The 20,637-nt window shown below is 54.0% G+C and overlaps 1 protein-coding gene across 3 annotated transcripts in view; it reads right to left on the bottom strand.

The window, feature by feature from the left end:
* The window catches only part of adcy3a (adenylate cyclase 3a), a 163,567-nt gene that overhangs the window by 101,004 nt on the left and 41,926 nt on the right, over window positions 1-20,637 (bottom strand). For all 3 annotated transcript variants that reach the window (XM_069930586.1, XM_069930587.1, XM_069930588.1), the window contains exon 4: window positions 5,068-5,179. In XM_069930586.1, coding sequence (XP_069786687.1) covers window positions 5,068-5,179 — 112 coding nt within the window. The remainder of the gene's footprint in view (window positions 1-5,067; window positions 5,180-20,637) is intronic.

The following is a 20,637-nucleotide window of genomic DNA, read 5'->3' as shown; positions in this document are numbered from 1 at the left end:
GAGTGGGTGAGGAAGTGGGTGAGGGAGTGGGTAAGTGTGAGGGTAAGGGTAGGGGTGAGGGTGTGTGTGAGAGAGTGGTGTGAGGGAGTGGGTGAAAGTGTGGGTGAGGGAATGGGGTGAGGGTGGGGGTGAGGGGAGTGGTGAGGATAGTGGGTGAGGGAGTGGGTGAGGGTGAGGGAGTGGGTGAGGGTGTGGGTGAGGGAATGGGTGAGGGTGTGGGTGAGGGAGTGGGTGAGGGAGTGGGTGAGGATGTGAGTGAGGGTATGGGTGATGGTGAGGGAGTGGGTGAGGGTGTGGGTGAGGTAGTGGGTGAGGGTGTGGGTGAGGGAGTGGGTGAGGGTGAGGGAGTGGGTGAGGGTGAGGGATTGGTTGAGGGTGAGGGAGTGGGTGAGGGTGTGGGTGAGGGAGTGGTTGAGGATAGTGGGTGAGGGAGTGGGTGAGGGTGAGGAAGTGGGTGAGGGAGTGGGTGAGGGTGTGGGTGAGGGTGTGGGTGAGGGAGTGGATGAGGGAGTGGGAGAGGGAGTGGGTGAGGGTAAGGATGTGGGTGAGGGAGTGGGTGAGGGTGTGGGTGAGGGAGTGGGTGAGGGAGTGGGTGAAAGTGTGGGTGAGGGAATGGGTGAGGGTGGGGGTGAGGGAGTGGTTGAGGATAGTGGGTGAGGGAGTGGGTGAGGGTGAGGGAGTGGGTGAGGGTGAGGGAGTGGGTGAGGGTGAGGGAGTGGGTGAGGGTGAGGGAGTGGGTGAGGGTGTGGGTGAGGGAGTGGTTGAGGGAGTGGGTTAAGTGTGAGGGTAAGGGTATGGGTGAGGGTGTGTGTGAGAGAGTGTGTGAGGGAGTGGGTGAAAGTGTGGGTGAGGGAATGGGTGAGGGTGGGGGTGAGTGAGTGGTTGAGGGAGTTGATGAGGGAGTGGATGAGGAAGTGGTTGAGGGAGTGGGTAAGTGTGAGGGTAAGGGTATGGTTAGGGTGTGTGTGAGAGAGTGTGTGAGGGAGTGGGTGAAAGTGTGGGGTGAGGGAATGGGTGAGGGTGGGGGTGAGGGAGTGGTTGAGGATAGTGGGTGAGGGAGTGGGTGAGGGTGAGGGAGTGGGTGAGGGTGAGGGAGTGGGTGAGGGTGTGGGTGAGGAAGTGGTTGAGGGAGTTGATGAGGGAGTGGATGAGGAAGTGGTTGAGGGAGTGGGTAAGTGTGAGGGTAAGGGTATGGGTGAGGGTGTGTGTGAGAGAGTGTGTGAGGGAGTGGGTGAAAGTGTGGGTGAGGGAATGGGTGAGGGTGGGGGTGAGGAGTGGTTGAGGATAGTGGGTGAGGAGTGGGTGAGGGTGAGGGAGTGGGTGAGGGTGTGGGTGAGGGTGAGGGAATGGGTGAGGGAGTGGGTGAGGGAGTGGGTGAGGATGTGGGTGAGGGTGTGGGTGAGGGAGTGGGTGAGGGTGTGGGTGAGGGTGAGGGAGTGGGTGAGGGAGTGGGTGAGGGAGTGGGTGAGGGAGTGGTGAGGGTGTGGGTGAGGATAGTGAGAGGGAGTGGGTGAGGGTGAGGGAGAGGGTGAGGGTGTGGGTGAGGGAGTGGTTGAGGGTGTGGGTGAGGGTGTGGGTGAGGGAGTGGGAGAGGAAGTGGCTGAGGGAGTGGTGAGGGAGTGGGAGAGGGAGTGGGTGAGGGAGTGGAGAGGAAGAGGCTGAGGGAGTGGTGAGGGAGTGGGAGAGGGAGGTGGTGAGGGAGTTGGTGAGGGAGTGGATGAGGAAGTGGTTGAGGGAATGGGTAAGTGAGGGTAAGGATATGGGTGAGGGTGTGTGTGAGAGAGTGTGTGAGGGAGTGGGTGAAAGTGTGGGTGAGGGAATGGGTGAGGGTGGGGGTGAGGGAGTGGTGGAGGATAGTGGGTGAGGGAGTGGGTGAGGGTGAGGGAGTGGGTGACGGTGTGGGTGAAGGTGTGGGTGAGGGAGTGGGTGAGGGAGTGGGTGAGGAGGTGGGTGAGGGGTGTGGGTGAGGGAGTGGTGAGGGTGTGGGTGAGGGAGTGGGTGAGGGAGAGGGTGAGGGAGTGGGTGAGGGAGTGTGTGAGGGGTATGGGTGAGGATAGTGGGTGAGGATAGTGGGTGAGGGAGTGGGTGAGGGTGTGGGTGAGGGAGTGGGAGAGGGTGGGATAGGGTGTGGGTGAGGAAGTGGGCTGGAGTGGAAGAGGGAGTGGGTGAGCGAATGGGTGAGGAAGTGGGTGAGGGAGTGGGTAAGTGTGAGGGTAAGGGTATGGGTGAGGGTGTGTGTGAGAGAGTGTGTGAGGGAGTGGGTGAGGGTGAGGGAATGGGTGAGGGTGTGGGTGAGGGAGTGGGTGAGGGAGTGGGTGAGGATGTGGGTGAGGGTGTGGGTGAGGGAGTGGGTGAGGGTGTGGGTGAGGGTGAGGGAGTGGGTGAGGGAGTGGGTGAGGGAGTGGGTGAGGGTGTGGGTGAGGATAGTGAGTGAGGGAGTGGGTGAGGGTGAGGGAGAGGATGAGGGAGTGGTTGAGGGTGTGGGTGAGGGAGTGGGAGAGGAAGTGGCTGAGGGAGTGGTGAGGGAGTGGGAGAGGGAGTGGGTGAGGGAGTGGGAGAGGAAGAGGCTGAGGGAGTGGTGAGGGAGTGGGAGAGGGAGTGGGTGAGGGAGGTTGGTGAGGGAGTGGATGAGGAAGTGGTTGAGGGTGTGGGTAAGTGTGAGGGTAAGGATATGGTGAGGGTGTGTGTGAGAGAGTGTGTGAGGGAGTGGGCGAAAGTGTGGGTGAGGGAATGGGTGAGGGTGGGGGTGAGGGAGTGGTTGAGGATAGTGGGTGAGGGAGTGGGTGAGGGTGAGGGAGTGGGTGACGGTGTGGGTGAGGGTGAGGGAATGGGTGAGGGTGTGGGTGAGGGAGTGGGTGAGGGAGTGGGAGAGGAAGTGGCTGAGGGAGTGGTGAGGGAGTGGGAGAGGGAGTGGGTGAGGGAGTGGGAGAGGAAGAGGCTGAGGAGAGGTGAGGGAGTGGGAGAGGGTGGGTGAGGGAGTTGGTGAGGGAGTGGATGAGGAAGTGGTTGAGGGTTTAGTGGGTAAGTGTGAGGGTAAGGATATGGGTGAGGGTGTGTGTGAGAGAGTGTGTGAGGGAGTGGGTGAAAGTGTGGGTGAGGGAATGGGTGAGGGTGGGGGTGTGGGTGTGGTGGAGGATAGTGGGGTGAGGGAGTGGGTGAGGGTGTGGGAGTGGGTGTGGTGTGGGTGAAGGTGTGGGTGAGGAGTGGGTGAGGGAGTGGGTGTGGAGGGTGTGGGTGAGGGAGTGGTGTGGGTGTGGGTGATGGAGTGGGTGAGGGAGTGGGTGAGGGAGTGGGTGAGGGAGTGGGTGAGGGTAGTGGGTGAGGAGTGGGTGAGGGTAGTGGGTGAGGGAGTGGGTGGGTGTGGGTGAGGGAGTGGGAGAGGGTGGGAGAGGGTGGGTGAGGAGTGGCTGGGTGTGGGGAGTGGAGTGTGGATGGGTGAGGAAGTGGGTGAGGGAGGGTGGTAGTGGGTGATGGGTATGGGTGAGGGTGTGGTGAGGTGTGTGTGAGGGTGTGGGTGAGGGTGTGTGAGGGGTGGTGAGGGGTGTGGGTGAGGGTTGTGGGTGAGGGTGGTGGGGTGTGGGTGTGGGTGTGGGGTGGGTGGGTGTGGGTGAGGGAGTGGGTGAGGGAGTGGGTGAGGGTGTGGGTGAGGTGAGTGAGTGTGGGTGTGGGTGAGGGTGAGGTGGGGTGTGGTGAGGGTGTGGGTGAGGGTGTGGGTGGGGAGTGGGGTGAGGAGTGGCTGAGGGAGTGGTGAGGGAGTGGGTGAGGGTGTGGTGAGGGTGTGGTGGGAGTGGAAGAGGTTGAGGGAGTGGTGAGGGAGTGGGAGAGGGAGTGGGTGAGGGAGTTGGTGAGGGAGTGGATGAGGAAGTGGTTGAGGGAGTGGGTAAGTGTGAGGAGGTTGGTGAGGGTGGTGTGAGGGTGTGTGTGGGAGTGGGAGTGAGGGAGTGGGGAAGGGTGTGGGTGAGGGTGGTGAGGGAGGGGTGAGGAGTGGGTGGTGAGGGATAGTGGGTGAGGGAGTGGGTGAGGGTGAGGGTGTAGGGGGAGGGTGTGGGTGAGGGTGTGGGTGAGGGAGTGGGTGAGGGAGTGGGTGAGGGAGTGGTTGAGGGAAGTGGTGAGGGAGTGGCTGAGGGAGTGGGTGAGGGAGTGGTGAGAGGGAGTGGTGAGGGAGTGGGAGAGTGGGTGAGGGAGTGGGTAGAGGTGAGGGGTAAGTGGTGGATGAGTGAGGGTGTGTGGTGGTGAGAGTGGTGAGGGAGTGGTGAGAGTGGGTGAGAAGTGGGGTGAGTGGGTTGGGTGTGAGGGTGTGGGTGAGGGAGTGGGTGAGGGTATGGGTGAGGGTGTGGGAGAGTGGGTGAGGGAGTGGGTGAGGGAGTGGGTGAGGGTGAGGGGTGTGGGTGGTGAGGGAGGGTGGGTGAGGGTGAGGTGTGGGTGAGGAGTGGGTGAGGATGTGGGTGAGGGTGTGGGTGAGGGAGTGGGTGAGGGAGTGGGGTGAGGGTGTGGGTGAGGGTGAGGGAGTGGGTGAGGATAGTGGGTGAGGGAGTGGGTGAGGGTGAGGGAGAGGGTGAGGGTGTGGGTGAGGGAGTGGTTGATGGAGTGGTGAGGTAGTTGGTGAGGGAGTGGATGAGGGTGTGGGTGAGGGTGGGTGAGGGAGTGGGTGATGGAGTAGGTGAGGGCATGGGTGACAGAGTGGGTGCGGGTGTGGGTAAAGGTGTGGGTGAGTATGTGGGTGAGGGTCTGTGTGAGGTTGTGGATGAGTGTAAGTGAAGGTGTGGGTGTGGGTGAGGCTGAGTGTGTCAGAGTCTTTGGGTGAGTGTGTGGATGTGTGTGTCCGTGAGTGTGTCGGGAGAGTGTGTGGCTGAGTGTCAGTAATTTTGATGGCGTGTGTGTAGGTGAGTGTGTTGGTGAGTTTCTCTTTGTATTTGTTGGTGAGTATGTCGATGTGTGTGACTGAATGTGTCGGTGAGTGTGACAGTGTGTGCGTCAGTGAATGTATCGGTGTGTGCATCGGTGAGTGTGTCGGTGTTAGTGTCGGTGTGTGTGCTGGTAAGTGTTAGCTCCAGGGGAACGACTCACCTCTGCCAGTTTGTCGAATCTAGCGAAAAGCTCATTGAGCAGTTTGACCAGTTCCTGAGCTGAGCAGGTCGAGGACAACTGGGTAAAGCCCACAATGTCAGCGAAGAGGATGCTGCCAGAGAGAGAGAGGAACATCACTCCCCTCACTCGGATATCCCCCTACTCCCAAAATACCCTCACTCAGATATCCCAATACTCCCGAAATCGCCCCACTACAACATCACCACAATCCCGAAATCCCCCTCACTCCTACATCCCGCACTCTGAAAACACCCCACTCCGATATTCCCTCTACTCCCGAAATCCCCCTACTTATACATTCCCGAGTCCTGATATCCCTGTCACTCCAATATCCCCCACTCCTGAAATCCCGTCTGATATTCCCTCGACTCTCAAAATCCCCCACTCCCAAATTCCCGCTCACAAAATTCACCTCACACCAATACCCCCAAACCTCCAAAATCCCCCTCACTCTAATATCTCGTCCACTCCAGAAATCCCATTCACTCCTATAAATCCCCCACTCCCGAAATCCCCCTCACTCCTATAAATTGCCCACTCCCGAAATCCCCCTCACTCCTAAAATCCCCCAGTCCCGAAATCCCACTCACTCCTATAAATCCCACACTCCCGAAATCCCCCACACTCCTATAAATCCCCCACTCCTGAAATCTCCCTCACTCCTATAAATCCCCCTCCCCCAAAATCCCCCTCACTCCTATAAATACCCCTCTCCCAAAATCCCCCTCACTCCTATAAATCCCCCTCTCCAAAATCCACCTCACTCCTGAAATCCCCCTCACTCCTATAAATCCCACACTCCCGAAATCCCTCTCACTCCTATAAATCCCCCACTCCCGAAATCCCCCTCACTCCTATAAATCCCCACTCCTGAAATCCCCCTCACTACTATAAATCCCCCCCTCCCTAAATCCCCCTCACTCCTATAAATCCCCTCTCCCAAAATCCCCCTCACTCCTATAATTCCCCTCTCCCGAAATCCCCCTCTCTCCTATAAATCCCCCACTCCCGAAATCCCCCTCACTCCTATAAATACCCCTCTACCGGAATCCCCCTCACTGCTATAAATCCCCGTCTCCTGAAATCCCCCTCACTCCTACAAATCCCCCTCTCCCAAAATCAACCTCACTCCTGAAATCTCCCTCACTCCTATAAATCCCCCTCTCCCGAAATCCCCCTCTCTCCTATAAATCCCCCACTCCCGAAATCCCCCTCACTCCTATAAATCCGCCTCTACCGGAATCCCCCTCACTCCTATAAATCCCCGTCTCCTGAAATCCACCTCACTCCTATAAATCCCCTCTCCCAAAATCCCCATCACTCCAATAAATCCCCCTCTCCCGAAATCGCCCTCACTCCTATAAATCCCCCACTCCCGAAATCCCCTCACTCCTATAAATCCCCCACTCCCGAAATCCCCCTCACTCCTATAAATCCCCCTCTCTCAAAATCCACCTCACTCCCATAAATCCCCCACTCCTGAAATCCCCATCACTCCTATAAATCCCCCACTCCCGAAATCCCCCTCACTCCTATAAATCCCCCACTCCCGAACTCCCCCTCACTCCTATAAATCACCCTCTCCGAAATCCCCCTCTCTCCTATAAATCCCCCACTCCTGAAATCCCCCTCACTCCTATAAATCCCCCTCTCCTGAAATCCCCTCACTCTTATAAATCCCCCTCTCATGAAATCCCCCTCACTCCTATAATTCCCCCTCTCCTGAAATCCCCCTCACTCCTATAATTCCCCCCTCCCTATATCCCCACACTCCTATAAATCCCCCTCTCCCAAAATCCTCCTCACTCCTATAAATACCCCTCTCCCAAAATCCCCCTCACTCCTATAAATCCCCCTCTCCCAAAATCAACCTCACTCCTGAAATCCCGCTCACTCCTATAAATCCCACACTCCCGAAATCCCTCTCTCTCCTATAAATCCCCTACTCCCGAAATCCCCCTCACTCCTATAAATCCCCCACTCCTGAAATCCCCCTCACTACTATAAATCCCCCACTCCCTAAATCCCCCTCACTCCTATAAATCCCCTCTCCCAAAATCCCCCTCACTCCTATAAATCCCCCTCTCCTGAAATCCCCCTCTCTCCTATAAATCCCCCACTCCCGAAATCCCCCTCACTCCTATAAATCCCCCTCTACCGGAATCCCCCTCACTCCTATAAATCCCCGTCTCCTGAAATCCCCCTCACTCCTACAAATCCCCCTCCCAATATCCCCACACTCCTATAAATCCCCCTCTCCCAAAATCCTCCTCACTCCTATAAATACCCCTCTCCCAAAATCCCCCTCACTCCTATAAATCCCCTCTCCTGAAATCCCCCTCACTCCTATAAATCCCCCTCTCCCAAAATCCCCCTCACTCCTATAAATCCCCTCTCCTGAAATCCCCCTCACTCCTATAAATCCCCCTCTCCAAAATACACCTCACTCCCATAAATCCACCACTCCTAAAATCCCCATCACTCCTATAAATCCCCCACTCCCGAAATCCCCCTCACTCCTATAAATCCCCCACTCCCGAAATCCCCCTCACTCCTATAAATCCCCCCTTTTTCCCGAAATCCCCCTATCTCCTATAAATCCCCCACTCCCGAAATCCCCCTCACTCCTATAAATCCCCCTCTACCGGAATCCCCCGCACTCCAATAAATCCGCGTCTCCTGAAATCCCCCTCACTCCTACAAATCCCAATCTCTCGAAATCCCCCTCACTCCTATAAATCCGCCATTCCTGAAATCCCCCTCACTCCTATAAATCCCCCTCTCCCGAAATCCCCCTCACTCCTATAAATCCCCCTCTCCCAAAATCCACCTCACTCCCATAAATCCCCCACTCCTGAAATCCCCATCACTCCTATAAATCCCCCACTCCCGAAATCCCCCTCACTCCTATAAATCCACTTCTCCCGAAATCCCCCTCTCACCTATAAATCCCCCACTCCCGAAATCCCCCTCACTCCTATAAATCCCCCTCTACCGGAATCCACCTCACTCCTATAAATCCCCGTCTCCTGAAATCCCCCTCACTCCTACAAAACCCCCTCTCTCGAAATCCCCCTCACTCCTATAAATCCCCCACTCCGGAAATCCCCCTCTCCTATAAATCCCCCACTCTCGAAATCCCCTCACTCCTATAAATCCCCTCTCCCTAAATCCCCCTCACTCCTATAAATCCCCTCTCATGAAATCCCCCTCACTCCTATAAATCCCCCACTCCCAAAATCCCCCTCACTCCTATAAATCCCCCTCTCCCAAAATCCCCCTCACTCTTATAAATCCCCCTCTCCTGAAATCCCCCTCTCTCCTATAAATCCCCCACTCCCGAAATCCCCCTCACTCCTATAAATCCCCCACTCTCGAAATCCCCCTCACTCCTATAAAGCCCCTCTCCCTAAATCCCCCTCACTCCTATAAATCCCCTCTCCTGAAATCCCCCTCACTCCTATAAATCCCCCACTCCCAAAATCCCCCTCACTCCTATAAATCCCCCTCTCCCAAAATCCCCCTCACTCTTATAAATCCCCCTCTCCTGAAATCCCCCTCACTCCTATAAATCCCCCCCTCCCAATATCCCCACACTCCTATAAATCCCCCTCTCCCAAAATCCACCTCACTCCTGAAATCCCCTTCACTCCTATAAATCCCACATTCCCGAAATCCCTCTCACTCCTATAAATCCCCCACTCCCGAAATCCCCCTCACTCCTATAAATCCCCCACTCCCGAAATCCCCCTCACTCCTATAAATCCCCCACTCCTGAATCCCCCTCACTACTATAAATCCCCCACTCCCTACATCCCCCTCACTCCTATAAATCCCCTCTCCCAAAATCCCCCTCACTCCTATAAATCCCCCTCTCCCGAAATCCCCCTCACTCCTATAAATCCCCCTCTCCCAAAATCCACCTCACTCCCATAAATCCCCCACTCCTGAAATCCCCATCACTCCAATAAATCCCCCACACCCGAAATCCCCCTCACTCCTATAAATCCCCCTCTCCCGAAATCCCCCTCTCTCCTATAAATTCCCCTCTCCCGAAATCCCCCTCACTTCTATAAATCCCCCTCTACTGGAATCCCCCTCACTCCTATAAATCCCCGTCTCCTGAAATCCCCATCACTCCAATAAATCCCCCCACACCCGAAATCCCCCTCACTCCTATATATCCCCCTCTCCCGAATCCCCCTCTCTCCTATAAATCCCCCTCTCCCGAAATCCCCCTCACTTCTATAAATCCCCCTCTACTGGATTCCCCCTCACTCCTATAAATCCCCGTCTCCTGAAATCCCCCTCACTCATACAAATCCCCCTCTCTCGAAATCCCCCTCACTCCTATAAATCCCCAACTCCCAAAATCCCCCTCACTCCTATAAATCCCCCTCTCATGAAATCCCACTCACTCCCATAAATCCCCCTCTCCCGAAATCCCCTCACTCCTATAAATCCCCCACTCCCGAAATCCCCCTCACTCCTATAAATCCCCCTCTCCCGAAATCCCCCTCACTCCTATAAATCCCCCTCTCCTGAAATCCCCTTCACTCCTATAAATCCCACACTCCAGAAATCCCCCTCACTCCTATAAATCCTCCTCTCCCAAAATCCCCTCACTCCTATAAACCCCCTCTCCTGAAATCCCCCTCACTGCTATAAATCCCCCTCTCCCGAAATCCCCCTCACTCCTATAAATCCCCCTCTCCCGAAATCCCCCTCACTCCTATAAATCCACCACTCCCGAAATGCCCCTCACTCCTATAAATCCCCCTCTCCTGAAATCCCCCTCACTTCTATAAATCCCCCTCTCCCGAAATCCCCCTCACTCCTATAAATCCCCCTCTCCTGAAATCCCCCTCACTCCTATTAAATCCCCCCTCCCGAAATCCCCCTCAATCCTATAAATCCCCCTTCCGATTTCCCTCTCACTCCTATAAATCCTCCTCTCCCGAAATCCCCCTTACTCCTATAAATCCCCCTCTCCTGAAATCCCCTCACTCCTGTAAATCCCCTACTCCTGAAATCCCCCTCACTCCTATAAGTCCACCACTCCCGAAATCCCCTCACTTCTATAAATCCCCCTCTCCCGAAATCCCCCTTACTCCTATAAATCCCCCACTCCCGAAATCCCCCTCACTCCTATAAATCCCCCCTCCAGAAATCCCCCTCACTCCTATAAATCCCCCACTCCCGAAATCCCCACACTCCTATAAATCCCCCTCTCCCAAAATCCCCCTCACGCCTATAAATTCCCCACTCCCGAAATCCCCCTCACTCCTATAAATCCCCCTCTCCTGAAATCACCCTTCCTCCTATAAATCGCCCACTCCCGAAATCCCCCTCACTCCCATAAATCCCCTCTCCTGAAATCCCCCTTACTCCTATAAATCCCCCTCTCCCGAAATCCCCCTCACTCCTATAAATCCCCACTCTCGAAATCCCCCTCACTCCTATAAATCCCCCACTCCTGAAATCCCCCTCACTCTTATAAATCCCCCTCTACTGAAATCCCCCTCACTCCTATAAATCCCCCACTCCTGAAATCCCCCTCACTCCTATAAATCCCCCTCTCCTGAAATCCCCCTCACTCTTATAAATCCCCCTCTACTGAAATCCCCCTCACTCCTATAAATCCCCCTCTCCTGAAATCCCCCTCACTCTTATAAATCCCCCTCTCCCGAAATCCCCCTCACTCCTATAAATCCCCCACTCCCGAAATCCCCCTCACTCCTATAAATCCCCCACTCCCGACATCCCCCTCACTCCTATAAATCTCCAAAATCCCCCTCACTCCTATAAATCCCCCACTCCCGAAATCCCCTCACTCCTATAAATCCCCCTCTCCTGAAATCCCCCTCACTCCTATAAATCCCCCACTCCCGAAATCCCCCTCACTCCTATAAATCCCCCACTCCCGAAATCCCCCTCACTCATATAAATCCCCCTCCCCTGAAATCCCCCTCACTCCTGTAAATCCCCTTCTCCTAAAATCCCCCTCACTCCTATAAATCCCCATCTCCCGAAATCCCCCTCACTCCTATAAATCCACCACTCCCGAAATCCCCCTCACTCCTATAAATGCCCAACTCCTTAAATACCCCTCACTCCTATAAATCCCCCTCTCCCGAAATCCCCCTTACTCCTATAAATCCCCCACGCCCGAAATCCCCTCACTCCTATAAATCTCCCCTCCTGAAATCCCCCTCACTCCTATAAATCCCCCACTCCCGAAATCCCCCACACTCCTATAATCCCCCTCTCCAGAAATCCCCCTCATGCCTATAAATTCCCCACTCCCGAAATATCCCTCACTCCTATAAATCCCCCACTCCCGAAATCCGCTCACTCCTATAAATCCACCTCTCCCGAAATCCCCCTTACTCCTATAAATCTCCCACTCTCGAAATCCCCCTCACTCCTATAAATTCCCCTCTCCTGAAATCCCCTCACTCCTATAAACCCCCCACTCCCGAAATCCCCCTCACGCCTATAAATCCCCCTCTCCCAAAATCCCCCTCACTCCTATAAATCCCCCTCACTGCTATAAATCCCCCTCTCCCGAAATCCCCCTCACTCCTATAAATCCCCGTCTCCCGAAATCCCCCCTCACCTATAAATCGCCCACTCCCGAAAGCCCCCTCACTCCTATAAATCCCCCTCACCCGAAATCCCCCTCACTCCTATAAATCCAGCTCTCCCGAAATCCCCCTCACTCCTATAAATCCCCCTCTCCTGAAATCCCCCTCACTGCTATAAATCCCCCTCTCCGAAATCCCCCTCACTCCTATAAATCCCCCTCTCCCGAAATCCCCCTCACTCCTATAAATGCCCCACTTCCGAAATCCCCCTCACTCCTATAAATCCAACTCTCCAAATCCCCTCACTCATATAAATCCCCCACTCCCGAAATCCCCCTCCCTCCTATAAATACCCCTCTCCCGAAATCCCCCTTACTCCTATAAATCCCCCACTCTCGAAATCCCCCTCACTCCTATAAATCTCCCTCTCCTGAAATCCCCCTCACTCTTATAAATCCCCCTCTCCTGAAATCCCCCTCACTCCTATAAATCCCCCACTCCTCAAATCCCCCTCACTCCTATAAATCCACCTCTCCCGAAATCCCCTCACTCCTATAAATCCCCCTCTCCCGACATCCCCCTCACTCCTATAAATCTCCCACTCCTGAAATCCCCCTCACTCCTATAAATCCCCCACTCCCGAAATCCCCCTCACTCCTATAAATCCCCCTCTCCCGACATCCCCCTCACTCCTATAAATCTCCCACTCCCAAAATCCCCCTCACTCCTATAAATCCCCCACTCCCGAAATCCCCCTCACTCCTATAAATCCCCCTCTCCTGAAATCCCCCTCACTCCTATAAATCCCCCACTCCTGAAATCCCCCTCACTCCTATAAATGCCCCACTCCTTAAATACCCCGCACTCCTATAAATCCCCCTCTCCTGAAATCCCCCTCACTCCTGTAATCCCCCAATCCCGAAATCCCCCTCACTCCTATAAATCCCCCTCTCCCGAAATCCCCCTCACTCCTATAAATCCCCCAGTCCCGAAATCCCCCTCAGTCCTATAAATGCCCCACTCCTTAAATACCCCTCATTTTATAAATCCCCCTCTCCTGAAATCCCCCTTACTCCTATAAATCCCCCACTCCCGAAATCCCCCTCACTACTATAAATCTCCCCTCCTGAAATCCCCCTCACTCCTATAAATCCCCCACTCCCGAAATCCCCCACACTCCTATAAATCCCACTCTCCCGAAATCCCCCACATGCCTATAAATTCCCCACTCCCGAAATCCCCCTCACTCCTATAAATCCCCCACTCCCGAAATCCCCCTCACTCCTATAAATCCCCCTCTCCCGAAATCCCCCTTACTCCTATAAATCCCCCACTCTCGAAATCCCCCTCACTCCTATAAATCCCCCTCCTGAAATCCCTCACTCCTATAAACCCCCCACTCCCGAAATCCCCCTCACGCCTATAAATCCCCCTCTCCCAAAATCCCCCTCACTCCTATAAATCCCCCTCACTGCTATAAATCCCCCTCTCCGAAATACCCCTCACTCCTATAAATCCCCGTCTCCCGAAATCCCCCTCACTCCTATAAATCGCCCACTCCCGAAATCCCCCTCACTCCTATAAATCCCCCTCTCCCGAAATCCCCCTCACTCCTATAAATCCCCCACTCCCGAAATTCCCCTCACTCCTATAAATGCCCCACTCCTTAAATACCCCTCACTCCTATAAATCCCACTCTCCCGAAATCCCCCTTACTCCTATAAATCCGCCACTCCCGAAATCCCCCTCACTCCTATAAATCTCCCCTCCTGAAATCCCCTCACTCCTATAAATCCCCCACTCCCGAAATCCCCCACACTCCTATAAATCCCCCTCTCCTGAAATCCCCCTCATGCCTATAAATTCCGCACTCCCGAAGTCCCCCACACTCCTATAAATCCCCCTCTCCCGAAATCCCCCTCATGCCTATAAATTCCCCACTACCGAAATCCCCCTCACTCCTATAAATCCCCCACTCCCAAAATCCCGCTCACTCCTATAAACCCCCCACTCCCGAAATCCCCCTCACGCCTATAAATCCCCCTCTCCCAAAATCCCCCTTACTCCTAGAAATCCCCCACTCTCGAAATCCCCCTCACTCCTATAAATCCCCCTCTCCTGAAATCCCCCCACTCCTATAAACCCCCCACTCCCGAAATCCCCCTCACGCCTATAAATCCCCCTCTCCCAAAATCCCCCTCACTCCTATAAATCCCCCTCACTGCTATAAATCCCCTCTCCCGAAATCCCCCACACTCCTATAAATCCCCGTCTCCCGAAATCCCCTCTCACCTATAAATCGCCCACTCCCGAAATCCCCCTCACTCCTATAAATCGCCCACTCCCGAAATCCCCCTCACTCCTATAAATCCCCCACTCCCGAAATCCCCTCACTCCTATGAATCCCCTTCTCCCGAAATCCCCCTCACTCCTATAAATCTCCCACTCCCAAAATCCCCTCACTCCTATAAATCCCCCACTCCCGAATCCCCCTCACTCCTATAAACCCCCACTCCCAAAATCCCCCTCACTCCTATAAATCCCCCTCTCCCAACATCCCATCCCCCTCTCCCAACATCCCCCTCACTCCTATAAATCTCCCACTCCCAAAATCCCCCTCACTCCTATAAATCCCCCACTCCCGAAATCCCCCTCACTCCTATAAATCCCCCACTCCTGAAATCCCCCTCACTCCTATAAATGCCCCACTCCTTAAATACCCAGCACTCCTATAAATCCCCCTCTCCTGAAATCCCCCTCACTCCTGTAAATCCCCCAATCCCGAAATCCCCCTCACTCCTATAAATCCCCCTCTCCCGAAATCCCCCTCACTCCTATAAATCCCCCTCTCCCGAAATCCCCCTCACTCCTATAAATCCCCCTCTCCCAAAATCCACCTCACTCCCATAAATCCCCCACTCCTGAAATCCCCATCACTCCTATAAATCCCCCACTCCCGAAATCCCCCTCACTCCTATAAATCCCCTTCTCCCGAAATCCCCCTCTCTCCTATAAATCCCCCACTCCCGAAATCCCCCTCACTCCTATAAATCCCCCTCTACCGGAATCCACCTCACTCCTATAAATCCCCGTCTCCTGAAATCCCCCTCACTCCTACAAAACCCCCTCTCTCGAAATCCCCCTCACTCCTATAAATCCCCCACTCCGGAAATCCCCCTCTCCTATAAATCCCCCACTCTCGAAATCCCCCTCACTCCTATAAATCCCCTCTCCCTAAATCCCCCTCACTCCTATAAAATCCCTCTCCTGAAATCCCCCTCACTCCTATAAATCCCCCACTCCCAAAATCCCCCTCACTCCTATAAATCCCCCTCTCCCAAAATCCCCCTCACTCTTATAAATCCCCCTCTCCTGAAATCCCCCTCTCTCCTATAAATCCACCACTCCCGAAATCCCCCTCACTCCTATAAATCCCCCACTCTCGAAATCCCCCTCACTCCTATAAAGCCCCTCTCCCTAAATCCCCCTCACTCCTATAAATCCCCTCTCCTGAAATCCCCCTCACTCCTATAAATCCCCCACTCCCAAAATCCCCCTCACTCCTATAAATCCCCCTCTCCCAAAATCCCCCTCACTCTTATAAATCCCCCTCTCCTGAAATCCCCCTCACTCCTATAAATCCCCCCCTCCCAATATCCCCACACTCCTATAAATCCCCCTCTCCCAAAATCCACCTCACTCCTGAAATCCCCTTCACTCCTATAAATCCCACATTCCCGAAATCCCTCTCACTCCTATAAATCCCCCACTCCCGAAATCCCCCTCACTCCTATAAATCCCCCACTCCCGAAATCCCCCTCACTCCTATAAATCCCCCACTCCTGAAATCCCCCTCACTACTATAAATCCCCCACTCCCTACATCCCCCTCACTCCTATAAATCCCCTCTCCCAAAATCCCCCTCACTCCTATAAATCCCCCTCTCCCGAAATCCCCCTCACTCCTATAAATCCCCCTCTCCCAAAATCCACCTCACTCCCATAAATCCCCCACTCCTGAAATCCCCATCACTCCAATAAATCCCCCACACCCGAAATCCCCCTCACTCCTATATATCCCCCTCTCCCGAAATCCCCCTCTCTCCTATAAATCCCCCTCTCCCGAAATCCCCCTCACTTCTATAAATCCCCCTCTACTGGAATCCCCCTCACTCCTATAAATCCCCGTCTCCTGAAATCCCCCTCACTCCTATAAATCCCCAACTCCCAAAATCCCCCTCACTCCTATAAATCCCCCTCTCATGAAATCCCACTCACTCCCATAAATCCCCCTCTCCCGAAATCCCCCTCACTCCTATAAATCCCCCACTCCCGAAATCCCCCTCACTCCTATAAATCCCCCTCTACTGAAATCCCCCTCACTCCTATAAATCCCCCTCTCCTGAAATCCCCCTCACTCTTATAAATCCCCCTCTCCCGAAATCCCCCTCACTCCTATAAATCCCCCACTCCCGAAATCCCCCTCACTCCTATAAATCCCCCACTCCCGACATCCCCCTCACTCCTATAAATCTCCAAAATCCCCCTCACTCCTATAAATCCCCCACTCCCGAAATCCCCCTCACTCCTATAAATCCCCCTCTCCTGAAATCCCCCTCACTCCTATAAATCCCCCACTCCCGAAATCCCCCTCACTCCTATAAATCCCCCACTCCCGAAATCCCCCTCACTCATATAAATCCCCCTCCCCTGAAATCCCCCTCACTCCTGTAAATCCCCTTCTCCTAAAATCCCCCTCACTCCTATAAATCCCCCTCTCCCGAAATCCCCCTCACTCCTATAAATCCACCACTCCCGAAATCCCCCTCACTCCTATAAATGCCCAACTCCTTAAATACCCCTCACTCCTATAAATCCCCCTCTCCCGAAATCCCCCTTACTCCTATAAATCCCCCACGCCCGAAATCCCCCTCACTCCTATAAATCTCCCCTCCTGAAATCCCCCTCACTCCTATAAATCCCCCACTCCCGAAATCCCCCACACTCCTATAAATCCCCCTCTCCAGAAATCCCCCTCATGCCTATAAATTCCCCACTCCCGAAATATCCCTCACTCCTATAAATCCCCCACTCCCGAAATCCCGCTCACTCCTATAAATCCACCTCTCCCGAAATCCCCCTTACTCCTATAAATCTCCCACTCTCGAAATCCCCCTCACTCCTATAAATTCCCCTCTCCTGAAATCCCCTCACTCCTATAAACCCCCCACTCCCGAAATCCCCCTCACGCCTATAAATCCCCCTCTCCCAAAATCCCCCTCACTCCTATAAATCCCCCTCACTGCTATAAATCCCCCTCTCCCGAAATCCCCCTCACTCCTATAAATCCCCGTCTCCCGAAATCCCCCCTCACCTATAAATCGCCCACTCCCGAAATCCCCCTCACTCCTATAAATCCCCCTCACCCGAAATCCCCCTCACTCCTATAAATCCAGCTCTCCCGAAATCCCCCTCACTCCTATAAATCCCCCTCTCCTGAAATCCCCCTCACTGCTATAAATCCCCCTCTCCCGAAATCCCCCTCACTCCTATAAATCCCCCTCTCCCGAAATCCCCCTCACTCCTATAAATGCCCCACTTCCGAAATCCCCCTCACTCCTATAAATCCAACTCTCCAAATCCCCCTCACTCATATAAATCCCCCTCTCCCGAAATCCCCCTCACTCCTATAAATCCCCCACTCCCGAAATCCCCCACCCTCCTATAAATACCCCTCTCCCGAAATCCCCCTTACTCCTATAAATCCCCCACTCTCGAAATCCCCCTCACTCCTATAAATCTCCCTCTCCTGAAATCCCCCTCACTCTTATAAATCCCCCTCTCCTGAAATCCCCCTCACTCCTATAAATCCCCCACTCCTCAAATCCCCCTCACTCCTATAAATCCACCTCTCCCGAAATCCCCCTCACTCCTATAAATCCCCCTCTCCCGACATCCCCCTCACTCCTATAAATCTCCCACTCCTGAAATCCCCCTCACTCCTATAAATCCCCCACTCCCGAAATCCCCCTCACTCCTATAAATCCCCCTCTCCCGACATCCCCCTCACTCCTATAAATCTCCCACTCCCAAAATCCCCCTCACTCCTATAAATCCCCCACTCCCGAAATCCCCCTCACTCCTATAAATCCCCCTCTCCTGAAATCCCCCTCACTCCTATAAATCCCCCACTCCTGAAATCCCCCTCACTCCTATAAATGCCCCACTCCTTAAATACCCCGCACTCCTATAAATCCCCCTCTCCTGAAATCCCCCTCACTCCTGTAAAGCCCCCAATCCCGAAATCCCCCTCACTCCTATAAATCCCCCTCTCCCGAAATCCCCCTCACTCCTATAAATCCCCCAGTCCCGAAATCCCCCTCAGTCCTATAAATGCCCCACTCCTTAAATACCCCTCATTTTATAAATCCCCCTCTCCTGAAATCCCCCTTACTCCTATAAATCCCCCACTCCCGAAATCCCCCTCACTACTATAAATCTCCCCTCCTGAAATCCCCCTCACTCCTATAAATCCCCCACTCCCGAAATCCCCCACACTCCTATAAATCCCACTCTCCCGAAATCCCCCACATGCCTATAAATTCCCCACTCCCGAAATCCCCCTCACTCCTATAAATCCCCCACTCCCGAAATCCCCCTCACTCCTATAAATCCCCCTCTCCCGAAATCCCCCTTACTCCTATAAATCCCCCACTCTCGAAATCCCCATCACTCCTATAAATCCCCCTCCTGAAATCCCCTCACTCCTATAAACCCCCCACTCCCGAAATCCCCCTCACGCCTATAAATCCCCCTCTCCCAAAATCCCCCTCACTCCTATAAATCCCCCTCACTGCTATAAATCCCCCTCTCCCGAAATACCCCTCACTCCTATAAATCCCCGTCTCCCGAAATCCCCCTCACTCCTATAAATCGCCCACTCCCGAAATCCCCCTCACTCCTATAAATCCCCCTCTCCCGAAATCCCCCTCACTCCTATAAATCCCCCACTCCCGAAATTCCCCTCACTCCTATAAATGCCCCACTCCTTAAATACCCCTCACTCCTATAAATCCCCCTCTCCCGAAATCCCCCTTACTCCTATAAATCCCCCACTCCCGAAATCCCCCTCACTCCTATAAATCTCCCCTCCTGAAATCCCCCTCACTCCTATAAATCCCCCACTCCCGAAATCCCCCACACTCCTATAAATCCCCCTCTCCTGAAATCCCCCTCATGCCTATAAATTCCGCACTCCCGAAATCCCCCACACTCCTATAAATCCCCCTCTCCCGAAATCCCCCTCATGCCTATAAATTCCCCACTCCCGAAATCCCCCTCACTCCTATAAATCCCCCACTCCCAAAATCCCGCTCACTCCTATAAACCCCCCACTCCCGAAATCCCCCTCACGCCTATAAATCCCCCTCTCCCAAAATCCCCCTTACTCCTAGAAATCCCCCACTCTCGAAATCCCCCTCACTCCTATAAATCCCCCTCTCCTGAAATCCCCTCACTCCTATAAACCCCCCACTCCCGAAATCCCCCTCACGCCTATAAATCCCCCTCTCCCAAAATCCCCCTCACTCCTATAAATCCCCCTCACTGCTATAAATCCCCCTCTCCCGAAATCCCCCACACTCCTATAAATCCCCGTCTCCCGAAATCCCCCTCTCACCTATAAATCGCCCACTCCCGAAATCCCCCTCACTCCTATAAATCGCCCACTCCCGAAATCCCCCTCACTCCTATAAATCCCCCACTCCCGAAATCCCCCTCACTCCTATGAATCCCCTTCTCCCGAAATCCCCCTCACTCCTATAAATCTCCCACTCCCAAAATCCCCCTCACTCCTATAAATCCCCCACTCCCGAAATCCCCCTCACTCCTATAAACCCCCACTCCCAAAATCCCCCTCACTCCTATAAATCCCCCTCTCCCAACATCCCCCTCACTCCTATAAATCTCCCACTCCCAAAATCCCCCTCACTCCTATAAATCCCCCACTCCCGAAATCCCCCTCACTCCTATAAATCCCCCACTCCTGAAATCCCCCTCACTCCTATAAATGCCCCACTCCTTAAATACCCAGCACTCCTATAAATCCCCCTCTCCTGAAATCCCCCTCACTCCTGTAAATCCCCCAATCCCGAAATCCCCCTCACTCCTATAAATCCCCCTCTCCCGAAATCCCCCTCACTCCTATAAATCCCCCTCTCCCGAAATCCCCCTCACTCCTATAAATCCCCCTCTCCCAAAATCCACCTCACTCCCATAAATCCCCCACTCCTGAAATCCCCATCACTCCTATAAATCCCCCACTCCCGAAATCCCCCTCACTCCTATAAATCCCCTTCTCCCGAAATCCCCCTCTCTCCTATAAATCCCCCACTCCCGAAATCCCCCTCACTCCTATAAATCCCCCTCTACCGGAATCCACCTCACTCCTATAAATCCCCGTCTCCTGAAATCCCCCTCACTCCTACAAAACGCCCTCTCTCGAAATCCCCCTCACTCCTATAAATCCCCCACTCCGGAAATCCCCCTCTCCTATAAATCCCCCACTCTCGAAATCCCCCTCACTCCTATAAATCCCCTCTCCCTAAATCCCCCTCACTCCTATAAATCCCCTCTCCTGAAATCCCCCTCACTCCTATAAATCCCCCACTCCCAAAATCCCCCTCACTCCTATAAATCCCCCTCTCCCAAAATCCCCCTCACTCTTATAAATCCCCCTCTCCTGAAATCCCCCTCTCTCCTATAAATCCACCACTCCCGAAATCCCCCTCACTCCTATAAATCCCCCACTCTCGAAATCCCCCTCACTCCTATAAAGCCCCTCTCCCTAAATCCCCCTCACTCCTATAAATCCCCTCTCCTGAAATCCCCCTCACTCCTATAAATCCCCCACTCCCAAAATCCCCCTCACTCCTATAAATCCCCCTCTCCCAAAATCCCCCTCA

This window comes from Narcine bancroftii, chromosome 4, assembly GCF_036971445.1.
Source record: "Narcine bancroftii isolate sNarBan1 chromosome 4, sNarBan1.hap1, whole genome shotgun sequence".
NCBI classification, from domain to species: domain Eukaryota; kingdom Metazoa; phylum Chordata; class Chondrichthyes; order Torpediniformes; family Narcinidae; genus Narcine; species Narcine bancroftii.
This window is presented reverse-complemented; position numbering and strand designations above follow the sequence as displayed.